Genomic DNA, 24,357 nt, shown 5'->3' with positions numbered 1-24,357 from the left:
CCTGCTTTAAGCTATAAGCCATGACAGTACTGTGTTTATTGAGCTGTCAGCAGAGATAGGCACTCGGGTTACTTGGGGGAGATGCCAAGTTTTTGAGAGCACAATGGTTAGGAACAACTAATCATATACAGTCATATATATACTTAGTATCTAGTTCTGGAAAATCTGAGAAATGGCTGAAATGGAACTAGCTTTTCTTTATTTTCAAACCATCCCAGTTCACACAATCCAGCCTGACTGGACTTGGGTTTTGCAAAGATCAATCATTCTTGTAATTTGCATTCTGATAAATGATAACCCGCCTGAGGACTAGATATTTCTAACAGGATCCAGAGTGTAACTGCAGGACTCAGCACTTGCCTCTCAGGCAATATTACATTCCATTTTGTACTGAAACATAATTATCAGAATATGGAGAAGCTCTGGCAAAAATCTATCAGCTGTCTCATGGCTAGTGGTCATTCTGCAGACAACTATATTTTCAATTTCAGTGAAGAATATTGACAATGCATGCACGGAGGGAAAATGAGGACATACAACACTGCAGATTGTAATGTATCCTTGAATAGTGACATTTACTGAAATTAAAACATATATATATATGCATTTTATAACTGAACTGTGAAATGCAAAATTTCCTTATAATGATACATGCTTTAGCTTAAGAATTCTGTGCTAAACATTTTAATACTGCTGCTTCAATCTCGTGGAAGGTTTTGGCCATGTTTTGTTGTGCAGTCTTCAGGCAGTGTGGATCAAAATAATGGTTCAATTATAAATGCAATAGACTTCATTGTCTTAATTCTGAAGTAAATTATTATTGAGGAGTAATAGCGAAAGAAGAAATGCTGAACAATGCCATTGTGCTCACACAGCAACAAGGTCAACCTTTATAAAGGCATGGGAAAAAATGATAACAGTGATTTAAAAAGATGCAGTGCTTTGGCTCATTCACAGCTGGAGCTGTTGTTTTGTATGAACCTTCAGTCCTAGCATGTTTTCTACAAACTGTTTTGTTTTTCTACAAATATGTGAAAACCTTTCTCAAAAATTTATTTTCAACTACATTTTAATATCCTACATTAATTTTCCAAGCTTTACCTTCTTTGCAGCTGTTAACTTTCTCAGACAGCATAAGCATCCATTGAAGTACAAATTTTTCTAGCAGAAGTGCTGACAGGCTTCCAATTTGCAGAGCTATAATTAAAGAATAATTCTGAACTGAATGCTTTTGTTGTAGGTTTTGCTCATGAGTAGACATTCCAGATGTCAACTGCTTTCACAAACGAAGGCAGAACATTTAAAATTTGGGTTAACACTTATGTAAACAATAACACATCTTGATTACAAGGCATTCCCTTACAAAAAAACCCTTAAGTTCCTTAGGGTCCAGAAGTGCACAGTATCAACTCTGCCTCATATGAATGAATCTGATTTTCAGGTAAAGAACAAGTTAGATTAAGCACATTATGCTAAAAGCATATTATGCTTGTTTTCTCCCCAAGTATTGAACTCGGCAGTAATATTGCAGCATCAATATTTATCATAAATTTGAAACACATTTTGGAGAACAAGGTTTTTCAGCTAACAATATTTCATAGATGGTTGTAAGGTAACAGCCTCCAGCTAGCTTTCAATGGCTTTTGCTGCACTGCAGCTTTTGTTAATATTTAACCAAGAACTAATTTTTCAAACACTTATCAGTATGTAACAAAAATACTTTATTCAAGAGGATGCTTCCTTCTTACACAGAAACACAGGCTTCAAAAAAACCCTGTACACTTTCTCGAACCAGAATCAAGTCATTATATAGATTGATCAGTTAAGCTACAGAAAAACACACTGATACATTGGGAGGTTTAACAAGGCCAAGTACAGACTGTGGCACTTGGGACGCAACAACCCCATGTAGCACTATAGGCTTGTGGAAGAGTGGCTAGAAAGTTGTCTGGTGGAGAAGGACTTGATGGTGTTGGTTGACAGTTGACTGAACATGAGCCCACGTGGCCAAGGCAGCCAACAGCATCTTAGCTTGTATCAGAAACAGCGTGGCCAGAAGCACTTGAGAAGTGATTCTGCCCCTATAATCAGCACTGGTGAGACAGCACTGCAAGTACTGTGTTCAGTTTTGGGCCCCTCGCTACAAGAAGGACATTGAGATGCTGGAGTGTATCCAAAAAAGAACAACAAAGCTGGTGAAGGGACTGGAAAACAAGTCTTAGGAGGAGAGGCTGAGGGAGCTGGGCTTGTTTAGCCTAGCGAAAAGGAGGCTGAGGGGAGACCTTATCACTGTCTACAACTTCCAGAAATAATGTTGTAGAGGTGGGTGTTGGTCTCTTCTCCTAAGTGATAGGTGATAGGATAAGAGGGAATGGCCTCTAGCTGTGCCGGGGGAGGTTCAGATTGGACATTAGGAAAGATTCCTTCAACAAAAGGGTTATCAGGCACTGGAACAGGCTGCCCAGGGAAGTGGTTCAGTCACCATCCCTGGGGGAATTTAAAAGACAGGTAGATGAAGTGCTTAGGGATATAATTTAGTAGTGAACAGGTATGGTTGGGCTTTATTATCTCAAAGGTCTTTTCCAACCTACGGATTCCATGATTCTATGAAAACAAAATGTTTGGCCACCTAATAGGAAAAAATTGGCCTTATGAATATGAGTTGAAATCTGTGCTGCCTCCGGAGATGCCTAAACACCATCCTTTACCCACCCATCATCCTTACTGCTAACATCGTACCTCCTCAACACCTGCCCTTCATTTTGCAGATGAACTCGGAGAAACTGAATTTCACAATCATTTGCCACAGTAACTGTGGATTAGCTTATGTCTGTGACAGTATCTTGGTTCTCTTTGGTTAAAACACCTACTCAAACTTCAAGAAAATACAGTAAACGGAGAAAATTTCAGGACTGAAGCTGTGAATCTTTTTTCTCTCCATTGTGGGAATGCCAGAGGTCTTGACACGTATCTTCCTCCTTCTTTGAAGAAAAAAGAAAACAGAAAAAAAAAAAAATCAGTAGAGCTGTACCTTCAGTATTCTTAGAACAGCTCTAATATTGTGCTGCAATTATTCTGGTTATAAGTTTGTCATGGCTCACAATTCTTGGATAGAACAGCTTCTGTGAATGAGACAGGCTTCCATCTGAGTAGCCACATTACTCAAATTGTTGCAAAATATATGTATCTTGACAAGGCTGTTGTGTTAGAAAACCACAGGCAATTCTAAAACCAAGATGGGGGGAAACACTTTTGCCACAGTTGCCCTCATATGTAGGCTGATCTGTGGAAAATGCCCATTTACATTTTATTTCAGCCACAGTGGTGCAAATCCAAAAGAAAGTTCTTTTCCGCAACAAAAGAAGTCAAAAAAACCCAAATGCAACCAGCAAGTAATAACAATTTTATTGAATACATTTAAAAAAAAAATCGGAGCATGAAGACGTGAGATTAATTTCTGCAAATGAGTTTTACAAAAGTGCAGAATCTAACCGCCATGCAAAAAGACATCTCCCCCCTTCAGCTGTAATCCAAGACTCTTGTAACAGCAAAATTATTACTGCCTTAAAACAGTGTTCCAGACACATAACTCATTACTTCAAAAAGGATTCTGAACGGAGATAAAAAAAAATTTAGTAGCAATTGGGAAAGACCAGTGATTATCAGGTGCAGTATTTAACCAGTACTCATGCCATGTTTGAAGAGCGCAAGCAAAATATGCATCATTACACAGAATAAGTAGATTTTTTTCAAGGCAAAATTCCTAGTAAAACTAATCCCTAAACTACTGAAATGGTGACTTGATAATGTACGCGTTCCAGAAGATCATCCAATGTCCACTTAACATCAGTGCCACGTAAAACATAAGAGCCAGAGCAGCTGAACAGCCCAGTGCTTAACAATGTATTAACATTAAAAATAAATACGAACTCCTCCAAGAAATGTTGTTACAGATACAATACGTAATGGTAGGTAGGAAAATGACCTTATACATGAGAGAAAAGATTTCTGTCACAAACTTGTATACCCATGAGATATTTCATGTTAAAAAGGATTTGTACATCAAAAGTTTTATATGCACCCGGACAGTCAATTCTGAGACATCCAATACATTGTCTACCTGTGCAGCACATAAACCCATACTGAAACACAACAGCTAGAGACTCATTATAAACATATGTCTGAACTGCAGCAAGTTTACCAACTTGTTAAATATAGCACAACTTCTGAAAACATGAAAACCAGGGTAAATTGAACAGCAAGTATTCCAGCATGTACTTGTTTGCAATTTAGTTTCACTATTATTCGGTAAGTGAAAGCTTACGCAATCAAAAATCACCCAGCTGAGTTTTAAAATCTTGCTTTTGAAAAAGTACTGCGACTGGGTTGGTACACTACATTTGCTTTCATCTTCTCTCCACATTCACTAACAGAAGTTAAGGCCAAGCAAATACTCTGTGGAGATGTCAGCTACCACCATCCACGAAAAGACAATTTCATCAAATACTAAGAGATCCAACATCGGTGTTTTGAAGCCTGTTCTAAGCAACTGCTCAAAACACTCAAATTCAGTAAGCTACAAAGCTTTTGCAGCTTGATGATAGACGCAGACATATGGTTATAAAAAGATGCAAAGAGTTAATGCAGTTAAACAAGATGCTTACAGCAGTCTGTACCAGCTGAAGGTTTATCCTTTTATTTTGAACTACATCACAGGCCATAAAAAACTAGGCAATTATTTGCAAACCCCATACTTTCTTGCCTGATCAAAGTTAGCTTTTTTTTAAAAAAATTTTTTTTAAAGAGGTGAATTTTAAAATTGATTTTATTGCCATCAACTGGGGAAAGTCATTAAGGAATTCCTTAAGTCTCTTTAATTTTGCGCTGAAAGTATAAATAAAAGAGAGTAGGAGAAATGAAAAAGAAGCAAAAGCAAAGCTGAGGACCATGTTTACAGGAGCTTTCTTCTACTTACTGCCAAGTTGACTCAGTTACCAGCAGAATGTAGTTTTAAAGGATATAACAAATAGCGACAGGGACCCAAAGACTGCAGCATTAGACACAGAAGGTACATTCATCCACATTTCTCCCCATTTAGCATTTAGAATACTATGGGAGAATAAGATTTGCTTAAAAAATTCTGTTTCCCGGGAAATTCTATTAACCTTATATAATTCTTTAAAATGGATTTTATATGATATAAACCTACAGCATGTGAGAATGCAAATAAATTGAAAATGTTACAAAAATGTGAAAAAATAAGATATTTAGGGTATTTATATATCTATATGAATAGACACACATTTGAACTCGCTTGTTAAAAACTTTATCCTGCCATTTAAACACTGCTCATTTTGCTGTCCAAATTCAGAGTTCTGCATACAAAAACCACAGATGGTACGCTAGTAGCTACAGCTATATAGTATTTCTCGTCCACTGAAGTGCTTGTTCCCAGAATTATACCAAGAGCTGTACTTGTTGGTTCAGAACACATCAGGGAACGCCTGTTCAATTTTTAGAGGACCATCTGCAGGCATACATTTTTATACGCTTGACCCCTATCACATCACAGTATGTAACATTTTGAAATAATTATTTTTCTTTTTTTTAAAAAAAAGGTATTACTAGAAGTTAATAGAATCTTTTGAGCTGAAATTTTTAATAGAGGCCCAAGGGAGGCAGCAACCATCCAAGTCAGTGAGGCATTGGGATCTGGAACAGAAGGTAAAAAAGCACCAGAACAAATTTCACAGATATAGCACTGGTGTTACTTTCTCCATGTTTCGGAATGGTTTCTTTGGTAATGTATTTCCTACTACTTTATGCATGAAGTAGGATTTGAAGTACTGCTAGAGACAGAACTCTGAACTCAAATCAAATTATATCAGTTGGGAAACTTAGAAATCCACATTTAACTTCAGAATGCCTTTATTACATTCTGTCTTTCTCTTGTCATTATTCAAGATCTGCAAAGGTAGGTAGATGAGCATCCACATATTTCAATAGTCCACAGGACTGCTTGTTTACATATATAAGTTTCAGCACAATAAACTATGGTGTACATTTTGCACGACTCATGTACAAAAACATTGCTTTTTCTTTCAACTGCAATCCCAAATTAAGAACCTATTTTAAGTATAAAAAGAAAGCAACATTACTGCACGTGTTGCTGATTGGATAAAAGTCTCGTCTTCAGCCACAAATCTTTACTGATGCATAACTGAACAAAAAATAACATCTTAATTTCTAATTACAGTATTTTGCTTCCGGTGTTCAAAAGAAATTTTTTTTTTTTTAATTCAAAGGTACAATTATGGTTTGAGACAGACGTTTTAAAGCTTGTTGTTTGTTTCTCCCAAGATTTTTCCAGTAGATAAATTTGGTTCTTAGATTACCATCTGCAGAAACAAGAGCTATGCACATCTACGTGAAAATAATTTTCTTCAGACACCTACAGTGTGTACTGGTCTCTCCTACTACACATATCCACCTATTTTGAAAAAAGATTCACAATTTTGAATGTTGCAGAATAGGACAGAATATATGTTCTAAAGACTGTTGAATATATACAGCACTTTGGTAATTTTACAACAGTCTGCTGCTTGTATATTCTTCACAGCTACTATGCTAAGTTATTTGGGCATTTCACTGTCCATTCACTTTTATATTTAAAAATTCCAATACCAAAAGGCATTGGAGTAAAAAATACCCTCTTGCCAACTTTGGTTTCATTTTAATCTGATCTCCTGCTTTTATGAACGAAAACCAGCAAAAGAGTCATCAAGTACTGATATCCTTAGCAAAATACTGTTTATTCCATAGTTTCACAGGACAAAAATGCAAGTCTACAAAGTGTTCTTTCATATTTACGTTCATGTACCTTTTCATTCTAGATGTAGAAATTCACTTCATAAGCTCATATTTTTCTATCTGTATTACTATATGCTGCATAATGAACCGTGCTGAATTTAACATGTGCTACCTAGCAGATCCAGTCTAAACTGAACACTTAAAAAATTAAAACACAGAGTAGACTGAGAACACGTCTATTTGGAAAGTCAGTGAGTGGTAGGTAAGGTTGCAAGTAAGGGGCAATAGCTCTTTTACTCTAAATCCCCATGGAATTCACTCAAATTAGAATAAATATACCATGGGTCGAAGAGTAGAAATAGCTATTACCATCCCCATTTACTGTGTGTCAAATTTCTTTGTAAGATAGAACATGTGATCAAGCATTAAAAAAAAATCTATATATAAAAGTTAAATATTTGATTACAGTAGCAAGTCACCACTTCATAATGGGTATAACTTGTCTCTTGGAATTATTGATCCAAATTCTCTTTTTTTTGTTGTGCATCAGATACTGGCAATTCAAGACTTGCCCATAACAGGGGCTCTGCTTTTCTCATAGTAAGCTCAATCTTTGTAGCAGTCATGTTTACATAACTCCTCTTTACATCGATTACCTAGAACAGAAAACAGATTTCACACTTCAGTTTAAGAAACAGAATGCTAAAAACTTGGGGAATTAAGTTCGTAAGAGCACTTTAACACTAAATATCAGTAGATGGAGTCCCCTTTGATGTCTAGAAAAGTCAACCCTCTCCTATACCAAAGCTACGCTTGCTTGTGCATACACAATACATACATAAGCATGCAATTATATAAAGTCAAGGGTTGACTGCAACACTATTATCATGGTGTTGGGATCTTAGCAAAAATTGGGACAGAAAGGACCTCTGGAGGTAACATTCTGCTCAAATCAGAATCAACTATGATGTCATACCTGATATCTTGGGTCATTAGATTCATATTTAAATGTAAGTTACTGAATGACAAGCAACTGAATTTCTCTCAGTAAGTGGAGTAATAACAAAAACCAAACTCTTCCAAAAGAGAGGAAACAGAAGGTTTGTATTTTGTTGTGTTTTGGTTTCCTTGTTAAAACAGAAAAATTATTCTTATACTTACTCCCCATAATTTCACACTGCGATGAAATTCCTTTTCTCCTTCAAATACGATATGGATATTTAACTTAAGTGGAAAAACAACAGAAAATTTTGTCAGGCTAATAGAACATTTGACACCTCATGTACGTTTAAGCATAATACATCACATGAGGACTTGGATCCTGCAATGAGCAAAGGGATCAAACTGTCCCTCAGGCATAGAAGTGAAAACCTGTTCTAACAACCTGATACAGTATCATAGTCAACAGCGGCGAGATATATATATCCTGCGTGATTAAGAAATCGGAGAAGTATCTTAACACTTGCTTAATAATAGTAGCTGTGAAAGTGCATACCGTGAAGAACAATATTAAATTTCATTAAATCCAATATAATGAAATTATCAATCTATAATTATTTACACATACGGTGATGCAAATCCTTCATGCTTGGGTTTTAAGTGTAGAAATAAAATTTAAGATTTTTTTGGCATATTATATGGTATCTTTTAAAAAAGCCCATTAAAGTATAGATGTCCAAACAAAACAGAAAAATAATGCTATACATATTAGAACAAACACAAATGCCAAGAACAAGCTGTTACTCAAAAAAGATTTTTATCCTATTCTACCTCTGCCTCACAAATAAAGCAGAAACCAGGTTTACCTAACTTCAAGCTGCTATAAAAATTAAAAAATAAAATTGCATCTTAATATAGATACTCACCATTGTGCTATTTGCTTCTACATAGCTCAGATCAGGAACAGAGTTTTTTGCATATACAGAAATAGTGACTTCTCCTCCAGTTTGGTGCCAATCATGCCTGCATGGAACTACTTTCTTTCCCTATAAAAGGGGAAAAAAAAAAAAAGACTTAAAATTGCACACTTGGGCATCTGTTTTTTCACAACATTAATTAGGATAGAAGCCCAGGACTATTTTCATAGCCAATAAGTAGACCTAATAAAAGACTACATTGCATATTCACACGAGATGCAAGACTCCACTAACGTCATTTTTTTTTTTAACTAAATATTTCAGCTACCAGTCCCTGACAAACATTAGAAATGAGAAAAACAATGCTTATGACAGAGACTACAGTAAGAATATAGAATATTGGGATAGAAAAAATAATAATTTAAAAAAACCCAAAACAACCAAAAGAACAGAAGAACTGTTGAAATAACCTCCTTCCCAAGACTGCAGTTATCCAGCAGGTACATGAAGGGAATTGATCAAAGAAAAAGAAAGCCACGACTAAGAAACTTCTGTATTACTGCAAAAAAATATTGCATATTATCCTCTGTTTTTTGATCCAGGAAAAACAGTTAAAACAAAAAACACAACAAAAAAGTGAAGTCAACCCCGCCTCCCCTCTTACCCTGCCCCTCACTAGCTACAAGGCCATTATCTCAATATAGACACAGTTTATATACACATAGTTTCTTAGTATCTGGGTAAATTCTTTACAAGAATTCTCTCCTGCTTTAGGCTCACAACTTCAGCATTTTTTTAATCCCTCCTTTCTGTATTTGAAAATACTGTTTAAACACAAACATAATTATTCAAAGTCAGTAGCAACTCCTTGACTTGAAAGAAGTATAGGACTTGTAAAGAAATTATTAGAGAATGAGATAACAGAACTGCAGTACATACCTTTATTTCCTTCTGGAAATGGATGTTTGCAATATCAAACTAATTTTGTCTCAGCCATAGACAGTATATTCATAACAAGAACTCTGCGTTTACCTCCGCCCAGCATGTGATCAGCTAAGGTTTTTGAAGTAAGTGTTCAGTTCCATTGTTACATTCTATAACATTCTCTAAGAATGTTTTTAAACTTTGGATAGAAATATTTTTCACCTTGTAATTTTGCAGTTTGTTCCCAACTTTGCAATGAAATACCTACAAACTAAAGAGATACTCTCTCTGTATTTGTTATACTGTTAGCTAAACCAAAATAATCGATTAGATTAAGACCAGAAAAATATTCAGAAGTGTAAACAGAATCCAAATTAGGCAGAAACAAACCCTTCCATCCCCACCCATGGAACAACATCAACCTTATTTGTCCTGCCATCCCAATTCAACTACTGAGTGAAACTGGAAATAGTTATTTTACTACAGAACATGTATGGTTGCTCTCTTCATGGTCTTTGGGGGGAAGAAAGACTTCTAACATTATTTTAAAGACAAAGGGAATATATTCTGTATGGAATACCAAGACTCTCTTAACTAACAAAGCAGGAAAGACCGCTGTTTTTCCCCCAAAATTTCCCAAAGCCACTTTTACTATAAAACAGTGATACTATATAAGTCACTAAAAAGAAAGGTTGCACAAGTTTACTTCTACCACAGATAACTTCAAACTGTTGTTCTGTTGTCATGCTGAACACAACATCCTCCACATTATTTCAAGGTTAGTCATCTGTAACAGCCTGACCACAGTAACTCTTCAATCAAGCTACCAACCACATTTCAGTATTCAAAATTCAGAATGGCCAGCTACCAAATACAATGTCAATGCTACTTACCGCATCCTTTTTAGTCCAAACGTGTGTTCCTCTTGTGCAGCCTTCTTGAGCTAAAAATGTATTGAAGTCAGATGTTTTTCTTTTACAGCAGCTCCAATACTTCATCCTTTAAAATATGCAAAGTAATTAACAAACAATATTTAGGATGCTATTTACTGTAAGCACCCAAGACCTTTCCTGTATGCAGTCATAGAATCATAGAGTAGTTTGGGTTGGAAAAGACCTGAGCGATCATCTAGTCCCAACTGCCCTGCAATGTTACCATTAATTTAATATATCAAGTACTGCTATTTTTAACTGAGTTAAAAATACAGAATGAAAACTAGGCAACACCTACAAAGAAAGCAGGAACAGGTAATAGACTAATTAAAAAAAAAAACAAATTAAAGTTAACTGAATACTAACCCTTCATGGAATATAGGTACGCCAGAATGGTATATACATACTTCTTCTGTGCTATGTGGTCCTTCGTATGTCTAGTAAAGCAAAGCATTTGAAATGTATTACTGTTACAGGACGTGGACGAAAAGAAAACAAAACACAATCCAACCCACAAAAGAAACATTGAACAAAGTATTATAAAACTTTTGAGTAAATAAATTTGAGTAAACCTAATGGCTTGCCCTAGCTTTTCCACATAGCCATTCAACCTTCATTCATAAAAGGTTCCCTGGCACGCCTGCTAACAAGCTATAACTTGGATCAGTTCAATGGTATTCATCAATTTCGATATCATCTGTGTTCATGTAAGTCACTTTTGGTCCTCATAGAGAGCTATATTTTAAAATACTCTGAATATTCAGTGAAAACAAGTACTCAAATGGAAAATAAATTTATCATTCATAAAACACATCGAATATTCAAAGGAAGTAAATTAAACAGTATACATTGCTGCCACTGAATATCATATCAGTTCTTCCCAACGCAAGCAACAGTCTGCTATAAATTCTCCTCCAATCAGAGTTTCAGTAGAAAACGCAAAGTCTCTCACATGTCCAGTGAAATCCATATTTAAAAATCTACCATTCTGTTCCATCCAGGGCAAGGGTGTCAGCATAAAAAACTTTCAGCTTAAGTTACTATCCAATATAAAGACTAATTTGGTGCCAGAAGTGTTAAAACATTATCTTTGTGGATTCTTCTGGCAGTAAGCATTAACTCACAAAACTGGAAGATGCTTCTGATCCATACAGATTATCAAGAGCAATTCAACTGTTCAGTAAGTCACCTCTCACAAGTATCATATTTAACATTTTAATTAGAAACATGTCAGTATCACGGGTTTGGCAAGGTTACTAATTAGAAGTTCAAGTCAGGCTTAAGCAAAATGAATCTTAAAACTTACTGCATTCACGGTACAACGCACCCCACATTTATCCATACTAGAGTGCGTTATCAAATGTGTGTTTATTAAGCGTGATGGACTTTGTGCCACTTCCAAATTGATGCACTGCACATGAACAAACACCCACAAAAGGAAAACCAAACTGCACACTTAACAGTTTAACTGTTAAGATTTTAAAGTAGATTTGTTTAAGATTTTAAAGTAGAATTGAACCACTTACTTTTGAACAGCCTGCGTTTTTACATGCAGTCCCAATCTTGATTTCATCACTGTCTTCCTCTGTAAACAGAATCGTGTTACAGAAAATAGCAATTGAGTTGTATTATGTACTAAATGTTTTGCTTTTATTAAGAATTAAAACAAGCTAAGGAGTATGTTAGGAAAAAAACCCTCAAATTGTTTATTTTCTGCCTGGTACTGAAGTCTGCCAGAAAGGTACAACAGAAACAGAAATGATGCAAACGTTCCAAAAGTTGTATTACCTATTCTATACCTTTACATTGTCTTAAGTGTGGAAAAAAGAAATTTATGAACAGGATTATCACAATCATGGGGGGAAAAGAGCAATTATTCATTATGCTTGGTTTTGTAAAACTAAGAAGGTGAAAGGCTCCAACTGCTGTCTATAAATACACACAAGGGAAGAATTCGTATACCAAGTAGAAAGAAGAGCTAAATGACAATTTTGGCACAGGAAGAGTATAAAATAGACACAAATGTAGGCTGAAATCAGAAAGCGTTTCTTTAAGGATCAGAGCAGTTCAAGAACTAAATTCCAAAGAAACTGTAGGAATTTAAAAAAAAAAAAGAGGAAAAACTGACAAGGGACAACTAACTAGATTTCAGAGGAATTTCTCCTGTTTATGAATGGCTTCATATGACACCATGTTTGCAATAACATAGCAGTAGAGTTCATTTGGGAGACTCTTTCAGTCAGATATTCAGAAACGGATATTCCCATCAAGTCCACTCTAACCAGGATATCTCACAAAATAGGAACATAATGGTCCGAGTCTCCACATTGTTCACATTTAAACTTTGATTATCGTTGCCTAGACTGGAAGGTATTTCCCTGATTATTAAGAACAAGAACATAATTACATGAAATAATTACTTCAGAAAACAACAATAAAATATAGCATTTCATTTATCTCTGTGAGAATTACCATCATATACCTACTAAACCTATATCCTTACCTTTTTTCTCTTCATTTTCTGATGATAGTTTCAGTTTATCTAGTGCTTGCTTCAAGGAAGCCGACACTTTCAGCTGCAGATTTGTCATTGGCTCATCTGGGCTAAAAAAGTAAATATCCATGTATTAATGTCAGCTTTGTGAAAAACAATTTACAAAAGACAACAAAGTAGTAACTTTCAATTTTGCTAATAAGGCTCTTCCTTTCCAACAACAAAATAAATAAACTAGATTTGCAAATGCCAATTCTTGCTATTTATGGAAAAACAGACTAGAAATTTAGAAGACAGTCTTGGCTTTCAACAGGAAATGCTAAATATAACAATAAAAATAAATAAGAAAGATTAAGGAATCTAAATACAAGTGCCCCAAAACTACCTTTTATGACTGTTTAACACACTAAACACAACTGCCAGTGGCATTTAAAGCTATATGCAGCTTTACACTGCAGTTTTGTTTCCCATGAAGCTAAGTGCAAAGAGACCCAACACTACCTTGTCCTAACCAGAACTCTTTTATCTCATTTTGAAGCTTTAGATAACATTATCACTGCTACCAAGCACAAACTCTTTTAAAGCTAACTTGGGAATTTTTACACTACACGAGATATGTAACACTGAATAATCAAACTAGCTTTAACTTGGCAAACTGACCACAGATTTGGCAAAACAGTTTCATATACTGTACCTTGGCCTTTGAATTGTTTCCAATGGTTTTGGTGCCTTAATTATGTGTTCTTGAAATTTGGGTTTCAGTTCCGCTAACTCCTTTCGTTCAGAGGTGGTTTTGACTTCTGGTTTAACGGGTTCAGGAGGTTTCTCACTGTTATGGCGACCCTTTGTGCAACCCTACAGTGGAAAGCATATGTTCATATATATATATATATATATACACACACACACACACACACTGCCGTCTCTGTGCACAATTACAACTTATCAAACACTGCAACAAGTTTTCTTTATGTATTTCTTCAGACCAATCTTCTCCTTTAGCTCACTCTAAACATCAGCTGCAAAGGAAATCCCACAACTAAAGTAGAAAACATCTTCATTTAGGCTAACGTTAAAGAAAAGCACATACTTTCTGTAATCAAGCAAAGTAACAAAAAATATTGACCTTCCTTCATTGTTAACAAGTGTCAATAGGTTTTGTTTGAAATAATTACAACCTCTAAAGCTCGAAAAATGAGACTCCACTTCAATATTACGCCAAGAAAAATAGTACATGCTACATTTAAGACAGTTTTAACAAAAGTAAGTAAATTTAAACATAAGCACACATACCATTTAATATTTGTAACTGTCATTTGACAACTATAAAAACTGTAAATATCCATGAGTACATACCACAATACTTAGGAAGTCAGAAAAATCTGTTGTTCTTCTCTTACAACATGACCAACCCTATAAATATTTTGGAATAAAAACAAAACAAGCATGACTACCTTAGTCGGCAACAGCTCATAAAAAACCAAAAGACTAATTATATTCCTATACAAGATGAGGCACATCATGATTAGCGATTATTTTCTTCCCTTCTTTGCACAACATTATCATCTGCGTTTTTAAAAGCCAGAGAAACATGTCACAACTGCTATTTCTAATTCACTCATGCTGGCTTAATCAGAAAGTTCACCAAATGTCAGGCAATATTTCCATAACAAGTTAGGTGCTAACTCTCTGTGACAGAAAACAGAAATGCTATTTTATCTCAAAGTTACACATAAGCAAAAGAAACAAGTGCTGTACCTGAGACTAGGCTAGGCTCACTTGTGGCAGAACTTACAGGCCCCGTCTTCCTAAAATGAGGATTTTTTTTCCCCTTCAGCACTAGCCAAGTCTTTTAAATGCTTATTTCCCACCACAAAGCTGGATATCTGCATCACATAGCCACCCATCCACTACAACAATCAAGAGCACTTTTCATCATATAAACCAGAAAACACATTTTTGAGAAACTATCTTGCCTTTTTGCCTTTCTGAGTGTATCTTAGAACTCAAGGAACCTTGTTAAAGACAACAGTTCGACTAATAAATGCACCACCACTTTGAGAGCCTAGGCAATGTGACGACAGGTTTTAGGTAGGTGGTTCTAAAATATCCTCAGAGTATTAACTATTTCCACAGTCAAGGAGACAAAGTTCACCCTGCCTGCTTAGATTACCTAGGATTCATAGCAAGAAGGAAAAGGCCCATCCAAAATTATGATTTTTTTTTTCATTCAGGACAAATGATGGGATAAGGAGACAGGGGAAAGTAATGCTTGTTTTAAAACAGTGCATATGTAAGATACAGAAGGAATAAAGACAAGCTTTTGGAGTAACTGCATAATTTTTAATGCAGCTTTATAATTAGGTAGAACTTTTATGTACTGTTTTGAGTACAACTATAATTTTGCAGAAAACAAATTGCCATACTTTAACTGTTTCATATTTGATCTAACAGAGTCTGTCCTAATTTGTGAGTGGTATCCTGTGGCTGATTCTGGCTTCATGTACTGCAGTATGAGCTATAGCTCACAGAAAATATGCTACCCAGTGCATATGCACAAGCTTCCATGAGCCCAAAAGACACCACATTGTGGGACACGGTTGAAATGCACTAACAGTAGAAGCACTTCCCAAATACCAAGAAAAAATGCTTGTCCCAAAGCTTGGTTAAATAGCAGTTTGGTGTCCTAAGAAAGGTCATTTAGGCTACGTCTGTTTTAATACAGTGAACAGTGCCAGGCTCCATTTCTGGACATCAGATTTCCGGTCATACACTATTAAATTGATAAAATGATACGCAGCACTGTTTTGGCAGCTATGTCTCAGATAATGCCCTGTAGGCACTTAGGATGCATCCAGCAGATCCTCAAGCAGGAAAACAGTTTGATATAATAAATACGGGCTGTGCAGTTGGCCTGATCACTGGAGACCACTCACAGGTATATTTAATTCACTACTGAAGATGTAGCCTAAGAATCCTGGACAGTTGCAACTTTCAGATTAACAGAATACAACTGTTTTGCAGTAGGCAAATGTTACGTACACATTAGTGCTCTAGCCATATAAAACCACAAGCAGCTGGTCTGAATTCCAAGCAGGTTAATTAACTGAAAGACTATGACACCTCTCAATGCCTCCAAAGGCTTACTTGGTGGACCTAATTAAATTCTTGAGACACATAAGTCAATCAGTAGGAAATAAGTGCCATACCGACTTGCATGACATTTAGACCATATGAGTACAGTTTTCTACTTCTTGAGGTCTGAGTAAGCACACTTTTCTAATTTCATGGTGTTTTTCGAACATGATAGGCCGCATATCAGTTTCTACAACTGAAAGATTTGGAATTAGAAAGGAAAATAAGCATACTGTTTTACATAAACTGAAAAAAAGAGAAGACTTAAAAAGCTACTTGCATACTTACTTTGAGTGCATCATGGAAGACTGGCACACCTGGATGATAAGTGCATGAATCTAGAAGAAAATAACTATTATTAATATTCAAGAACACTAAGAATCCTTATTCATCTGATCATAAACCCAGTAAAAAATTCACACTTGCAATTCATGTAAGTCATCAGCTGTCCAACCTCCCCCAAGTGCACATAATTATGAAGGAAAATGCAAGCTTCACAGAACAAGCTTTCTGAGTGCACATATTAAACCTAAATAATTAAATTTTTTTCTTCTGTACTATACAACACAAACTGGAAAGCAAGCATCAAAGACAAACTTTTGCTCATATGGAGCAAGTAAGTTTTCTAAGGAACATCTCTTTCCTTCATAAATAATTAGTCCTTAAGGGTAATTTAGCAGAAGTAAAAAAGGTGGCTTTATGACCACTCAATAGCCATAAAATACTCCTTTACAGCATCAAATACGCCTGATCAAGGCTTTCTATCTAGAAGCACTCTGTTAAAGAATTCACTTAACACAAATCTTGAGTTCCTTGATAATTAGCTTGGGTTTTGGTTTTTTTTTTTTTTCAGTTTGTGGAATCGTAGGTCACTTAAGGACTCAAACCCAAAGGCCAATCTGCCACATACACAATTCAGACATGTCAATACTATTAACTATTAATAGGTTCTGTACAAAAGCTAAACTGAAACATGACCTCCATTAACTGAACTGTTTATATTCACCGATGTTTATCAACACTACAGCTTTTTATGTAGCAACTGTTCCTCTTTTACTAAATCAGATTTTTTTTCCTCAAGTGTAATAGAATTGCTTAGATTATATAACTTCTCTTTAATATATACTGCATGGATAATATTTTAATGACCTGACTCTAAAGTGATGGGAAACACTAGCTATCTTTTAGCCTTTAAAGTAAATTTTTTGTTGTTGTTCAAAACAGCTAAAAATAAAAGTGACAACAGTAACAACTGTTATAAGCCTCCATAAAACAGAAGACTGAAAAATATCCACATAATATCATATAAGATGCTAAAGAAAAAACTGATCAAAAGCTATTAGTAATCTGTTTATAGATACCGAACAGGCTTATAGACAACTTAGTTTATTTTCATTTTTTATAAATATGTAGATTTTTATGAAATCTTTCTCAGTAGAATTTTCTTTAGTTTTATATTCAGTGCCTAAGTCTAAGACACTAATACAGTCTGACAGATGTGGTGCTTTAAGCTGCTACCTTAACTCAAAAGGCACATGTTTTGGGACGTTAGTCCTTCAGCTGGACCTACATACACATCCATGAACTTCTACTAATTCCTTCAGGATGAGAAGCTAATGCCTTTTTAAATGTAAACCTCACAGGAAAATAAAAAAAATGTGGTTATTTTGTATAAAAAGCCCAAGACTTCACTGCTAAATCAAATAAAAATAGGGCTTATTCTTTTCCAAAACTATTAAAGTATTACTACCACGATGCTTATGATGACAAGCTAAGCTCTGCAGCAAAGATTATTTTTGAATCATAAGACTTAAATTAATATTTCTAATCACTCACAAGCATGTGGGTTTAAACGAGAGAGGTGTTGTTAGTCAGTGCAACATTTTTAGAGACCAAAACCATCTTATGATCAATTAACTCAGTGATGCCTATCCTCCAGCTCACAACCTGGAAACAGACAAGTGCCTATTTGTCCATCTGGCCAAGTTCAATCCTTTTTCTTTGCTTCCCAAATCCCTCTGTAAGAGATACACCATGAAGCACATGACAGCCCACTCTGCTGCTGCTACCTCATGAAGGCCATACACGTTCCACATCAGAAGATGCTAAGACAAAGAGTTCTGCAGTAGCTCAAAAAGAGACAGTGGGACTTATACAATAAGCAGTCTGACCATTCTGCGTACCAGAGGACAGTAAGACATCGCTCATTTTCACTCATACTGAGCAAAAAACTCTTATCTGATTGAAGTTCACATCCATAAAAATATCACACCTCAGTCTAGGTGGGGAAAACAAGTCATTTAGCGCACGTCAATGGTCACTTGAGAACTTAAAAGCATGTCTACTTCTGATTTGTCAGAGTTCAACTCAAGACTTTAGTTGCTATTCTACCTTTTTCACTACAAAAAAACCCACAAAAAAACCCTCACCTCTCCACTCTCCCACCAGGAGAAACAAGGTTTTTCAAAATAAAGGCACTTTTTCTCACCCTCGGATCATTTCTGGAGATGCAACTCCCATAAAATTTCAGGTTGTTTGGCGAGTTCTTTTTTTTTTTAATGCTAATTTCATAGACAAAACAATCCCATTCTCACAATGCACACACTGCTGTCACCTTACTGCTATATCCATGCTTATTCATTGAAGCACCTTATTAGTCTTTTTGTTAAAGGACAAAGTAGAAAATAGTGCAGGTTATCTAAACTTATGAGTTATTTATAATGAAATCCTGTTGAATTCTTGAGGATGGAATGACATCTGTCTATATTAGAACTTCCAAACCAACCTGCTATCCTGTGGAAACATTCCAATGCTTTGCAAATAATGCTTTACAGACCCAAAGTGATAGAAGATCATCACACCTCCATTCAGCAGCTTTGGGAAGCTGATGCCTTCAAGTGGTCACTGAAAAAAAGCTAACTTCAAATCTAACTCCACTGAACTACTTCTCACAGTGCTGTAGAAAAACCACAGAAAACAGGACAAACATGTCATGGCAAGAGCTTATAAACAGTTCACAGAGAAAAGGCGGCTTTGCCTAATAAACAAAAAAACAGAAACAGAAAATAGGATCAGAGGGTGCACTTTATAGGAATGAAGTTTGAACCGTGGGGACCAGAGAAGGCTAAAGAAAGGTGACTTTGGGCACAGACTCAAGAAGATAGGCTATGTTTTTTGCAACTCCATCTCTCACCCACTCCACCTCAGAGATACATAAAGTAAGTTTTCCTCAGGTCTCTGATCATCTTTTTCCTGCAGGTGCAACATCAGCAAGTTTGATCTAAGGAAAAAGGGTATGAACAAGCATAAAAAGGTATGTTCTTCTGTTCTGTCAATGGACCAAATTAAACCACATTAAAAAAGACTCAAATGATAGCCTAAACTGAAATTGTTGCAGTACAGTGAATAAACTGAAAAACACACATATAAAATACGCACGTTCCATCTGTTTGTGCAAACTGCAACTGTCATTAAACAGCACTGTTTTCCAACTTAAACCAAAGTGTGTTTGCACTACTTCAAATTTTTAGCAGCAAAATTTGACCTGGCCTTGAAATGGATTAGAAATGGTTATGCAGTTATTCACAGGTTAAAAAAAAAAAAAAATGAAAACTTTCTACTGCTTTTGAAGTTAAGTTCGACCTTCTGTAACAGATGTTGTACAAGTCTTTAACAGTATGGATAAACTAGTAGTTAACATACCCAAAATGCATGTGAAGTTCGTACCTCAACCAGACATGCTACAGATGAATTCATAACTATGTACTGGAGCCACAACTGTGTAGACATACCTTTGATGCTTTCCCTCAGGCTGTTTTTTCCGACTCTCTTTAAGAGGCATACAGTCTTTCCTGTCAGTCATTTGCCATTTACTCATTTTTTGGAAACAATGAGAGTTTCTACAGAAAATTCATGCATATATTATTTCAGCCATCAGATTCAAAAAGAGAAGATTAATGGCCTCTTAGATCAATCATCACTATGGGAATATCTATACTGCAGACTAAATACAGGTAAAAAAACCTGAAAGATTAAAAACTGCTTTGGAGCCAGAAAGCCTTATTTTCATTTAAGAAAACTACCTAATACTATATTTATCCTAAGCTTAACTATTAGATTATGTCAATGCAGAACACCTTATTAAAGGGATAAGTATTTCAGTGTTTGTTTAAAGAATGAACTAGCTTTAATCCCCACAATATTTTAGAGGTAAATCCAAACACAGCTCTGAAACACAAACATTTGAACTTGACAGATATATACAGGTAAATATGGATTTAGATGCCTAACCAGACATCATCCCACCGACCTTGGTGAAGTTTAGGGATACCAAAAATTATAATAACTTCTGCAAAAATGGCCAAGCATGGTTTTCTGAAATGGCTTGTGACTACATTTACTGTTAGAACTGCTTAATCTAGAAAACAGTAATTCCAGTAAGTGTTCCGCTCACTAAAACAAACTGCATCTCAAGACGTTGTTTTCCCCAATCCAAGCACCACACAGTTAGCGCAGTCCTATGCCAACCAGATCGAATCTACTACAACTTGATCACAAACACAGGAAGGTGAAGAACTGTTGTCTTAATAATGAGTGGAAATCATGCACCCTAGTGAGAATTTTAGTATAAAAAGCCCTATCTGCTTTGTCTTTTGGGACAAAGAACTGCAGGTTCTGGTGGTGGAAGCGTTCCACAACCATGCCTGCTTTTGCTATTACTAACATTAGGGAGTCTCACTTCAGATGATGCCCCTCTCTTTGGAAACAGCTCAGAAAAATAAACACATTTTATGCCATGGTTCTTAATCATTGAATATGCACATGCTAGAACGTGTTAACTTACTTCTAATCTTGTGGGTCACTAAAAATGAAGCTAATGCAATGATGGCATTCTAGAAATTCTGCCAACAGTTACCTTACAAACCAGTTCAGGGCAAGCCTCCTGAGAACTCAGATTACCCTTTTGCAGCCTCTGTGAAACTATAAAACTTAAGATAATGGTGCCTCAAAGATGTTTCACCACTTGGCAAAATAGACATACATGTGTCATAAGAGACATTTAATTACCAGCTACAGGTCTATATACTATAATCAAGAAAATCCCACTAGTTAAGATAAATGCTATGTATGCAACGCCCGCAAAAGCAAAAGAAAGACGTCTGTTGCTCAAGGCCTCCAGCTCCTATTTTTAGAGTATATCGCAGTAAGATCTAGAACTGGTTCTGAGTGCCTTTTCCCTCATCCCGCTGTGAACAGTTTTATTACAGAAGAACCTTCGGGCCAGGCTTGCTGCCAGCCCTGCACCTCCACCTTGAAGGACAGATTCCTGCCTGGGCAGGCTGCGCTGCCTGGCTGTAACCATGCCCCACACGGAGCACCCTGCAGCAGGGCTTTACCCCACCTCGAAAGCACCACAGGAAAAAACACTAGTCCTCCCGGAACAGAACGAAATGACCTGGGACCTCACAGAGACAGACCAGTGGAGGTGAGAAGTACTGGACACACACTCGCCCCTGCCCCTCAGCAGTGCCGGGCTGATACAGGTAATTCCTATTAAAATAAATGGAATATTTTTTATTTAAGCTGAAGTAAAGTTTCATTTAAGAAACTGCATTTTTTGGAAGTTATACAGAGTGTCCCTCTGACAGCATGTTTTCTGTCTGACAGAGTTATTTTTCAGACACTATTCATTCTTTGAAGATGATAACGTCTTGTCTGAAGTATGATCTGTGCTGAACAGATGTTTCTTCTCTAATCACCTCTGTTTGCAGTCTTTCCCCACTTCAAATGAGAAGTCAGGCAGACAGCTGGCTCCAAAGCTCCAAATTAACATGAGTTTTGACTGTTGTGAAGTTCATAATAACCCAAAATTAGGCATTGGAAAGCAACAGAATAGGCATAAGACTCCTGGGAAAATTTATACGCATGCCTGTAAGTAGGGAATATATTCCGTAATCGGCTCTTGTCTCGTTGCACATGACTGATGGAGATCACTCCCTCCCGTTACCCAGCCCTGCCGAAGGATGCTTGCTTTCTAAAACTCTAAAGCAAGTCTTGGGGAGTTTATTTGCCGGCACTTTCGGTATCACAGCCCCGAGCCTTGTGTGCCAGCCCCGCACCGCGGCTCCAGCGCGCCCCGAGGGTGGCGGCCCCGCCTCAGATCGTCCCCCACGTACCCCTGCGGACCCTCGCAGCACCCCTAAACCGAAAGCTGAGGGAGGAGGGAACGAAGGAGGGCCCCGCGCCCCCTTCCCCCGCCCGCTGCGCTCACCCTCCGTGTTGGTTTCGGGGTCGAAGCGCTGCCCGCAGCCCCGGTTGTAGCAAAGTAACGACATGGCTGCCTCCAGCGCTGCACCGCTCGGCGAGGGGCCAGCCGGAAGCCGGAAAGAGCCGCCCGGAGCCTGCCGGAACCTTCACGAAGCTTCGGGAGGGGGGAAAAGGGGAGAACGGGCGGCCAAGGCTGCGCAAGCGCCAGGCGGCGCGAGGCCGGTGCCAGAGGAGGAGGAGGAAGAAGGAGGAGAGGAAGGCGCCGGGCGGCTGCGGCACACACACGCGTGGCGCTGAGGGCGGGAGGCGAGCGGGGGCGTGGCTAGCGCACAGGGGCGTGGCTTGTGTAGAGGGGCGTGGTTTGTGTATAGGGGCGGGCGTGTGCGCAGAGGGCGTAGCTTATGCTCAGAGAAGCGTGGCTTGGGTGTAGTGGGCGTGGTGTGTACGCAGGGGTCATGAGTTGTGAATAGGGGGCTGGCGTGTTTACAGGGGGCGTGGCTTTGTGCGCAGGAAGCGTGACTTGAGGATAAGGGCGTCTATTGTGTGCAATGGAGGGCGTGGTTGTGCGCGTGGAGGGCCTGGTGTGTGCAGGGGGCGTGGCTGTGTGGGGGCGTGGTGTGTACAGGGGCGTGGCTTGTCCTTAAAGGGCGTGGCACTTACGAGGGCGTGGCGTGCGAGGGGGCGTGGCTTGCACACCGCGAGCGGTGCTTACGTGGAGGCGTGGTTTGAGCTTAGGGGTGTGGCTTAAGCAGTGGGGGGCGTGGTTTGAGCGCAGGGGGCGTGGCGCGCCGGGAGGGAGCGCGGGTTTCCACGGGAGAGCCGCGTGCGTGTCCGCCTACGGCGTAGGGTCACTGAGTCACACAATGAACTGAGTTGGAGGGGAGCCACGAGGGACACATCGAGTCCAACTCCTGTTCCTTGTATAGGATAACTCCAGAATTTACACCGTGTGTCTGAGTGCTGAAGGAAGAAATCATAGAATGGTTTGAATTGGAAGAGACCTTAGAGATCACCCAGTTCCAAACCCCTGCCGTGGGCAGGGACATCTCCCACTGGATCAGGCTGCCTTGGGCTACCTGAACACCTCTAGGGATGGGGTATCCACAGCTTCCCTGGGCAACCTGTGCCAGTGCCTCACCACTCTAACATTCTTCCTTATGTCTAGTGTAAATCCGCCCTCTCCAGTTCATAGCCATTGCCCCTAGTACTATCAAGCTTCTGTAAACAGCCCTTCCCCAACTTTCCTGCAGCCCCTTCAGGTACTGGATGGTCTCTGTAAGGTCTCCTTGTAGCCTTCTCCAGGCTGAACAAGCCCAGCTCTCTCAGCCCGTCCTTGTATGGCAGGTGTTCCAGCCCTCCAATCATCTTTGTAGCCCTCCTCTGGACCCTTTCCAACAGCTCTGTATCCTTCTTATGTTGAGGATTCCAGAACTGGACACGGTGTTCTAGATGAGGTCTCACAAGAGAGGAATAGAGGGGCAGAATCCCTTCCCTTGCCCTGCTGGCCACACTTCTTTTCATGTAGCCCAGGATGTTGTTTGCCCTCTTGGCTACGAGCAAGCATGGCTGGGTCATGTCAAGCTTCAATGTACTGATGCTATGAAAAGCCAGATTCAATAATCAATGCCAATTTGATTATTAAGTAAGGTATCCTTCAACGAGATGCTGGGCATCCAGGGGATAGCTCCATCTAATCTGCATGCAACTTCTAGTACAATTCACAAAGGCGATATACAGTCAAAGCGTACATATTCATCACTTTTCCCGCAACAGGGATGTCTATTATAATCAGTTCCTGGAATTTATTTACATAAGTTTCTTCACCTTGGCGCACACGCTCTACCCTCCGGGGATCTTCTTTGGGGTCTCGGGATAAAGGCCATAGATCTTCCTCACAGCTGAACTTTTCAACTCTCCTTCTTGCACATTCTCTTAGACT

At 38.1% G+C, this 24,357-nt stretch overlaps 1 protein-coding gene across 2 annotated transcripts; it reads right to left on the bottom strand.

Annotated features, from left to right (window-relative positions):
* Positions 1–1,697: 1,697 nt before the first annotated feature.
* On the bottom strand, positions 1,698–22,727 carry CHORDC1 (cysteine and histidine rich domain containing 1). Of its 2 annotated transcripts, XM_054082876.1 has the most exons (12): positions 22,423–22,727; positions 16,440–16,489; positions 16,226–16,347; positions 14,373–14,429; positions 13,711–13,871; positions 13,026–13,126; positions 12,049–12,107; positions 10,889–10,959; positions 10,484–10,589; positions 8,676–8,795; positions 7,972–8,034; positions 1,698–7,466 (listed from the first exon to the last, which is right to left on the bottom strand). In XM_054082876.1, exons 3-12 carry the CDS (start codon positions 16,238–16,240, stop codon positions 7,323–7,325), a joined length of 897 nt encoding a protein of 298 aa, XP_053938851.1. In that variant the 5' UTR covers positions 16,241–16,347; positions 16,440–16,489; positions 22,423–22,727; the 3' UTR covers positions 1,698–7,322. The 2 variants fall into 2 exon arrangements, with proteins under 2 accessions (XP_053938851.1, XP_053938843.1); XM_054082868.1 differs by lacking the exon at positions 16,226–16,347 and having other exon boundaries at positions 22,423–22,726.
* Between the last annotated feature and the right edge of the window lie 1,630 nt (positions 22,728–24,357).

Source organism: Cuculus canorus, chromosome 1 (genome assembly GCF_017976375.1).
Source record: "Cuculus canorus isolate bCucCan1 chromosome 1, bCucCan1.pri, whole genome shotgun sequence".
Classification (NCBI taxonomy): domain Eukaryota; kingdom Metazoa; phylum Chordata; class Aves; order Cuculiformes; family Cuculidae; genus Cuculus; species Cuculus canorus.
The sequence above is the reverse complement of the archived record's forward strand: the minus strand, read 5'-3'. Positions and strand labels throughout refer to the sequence as shown.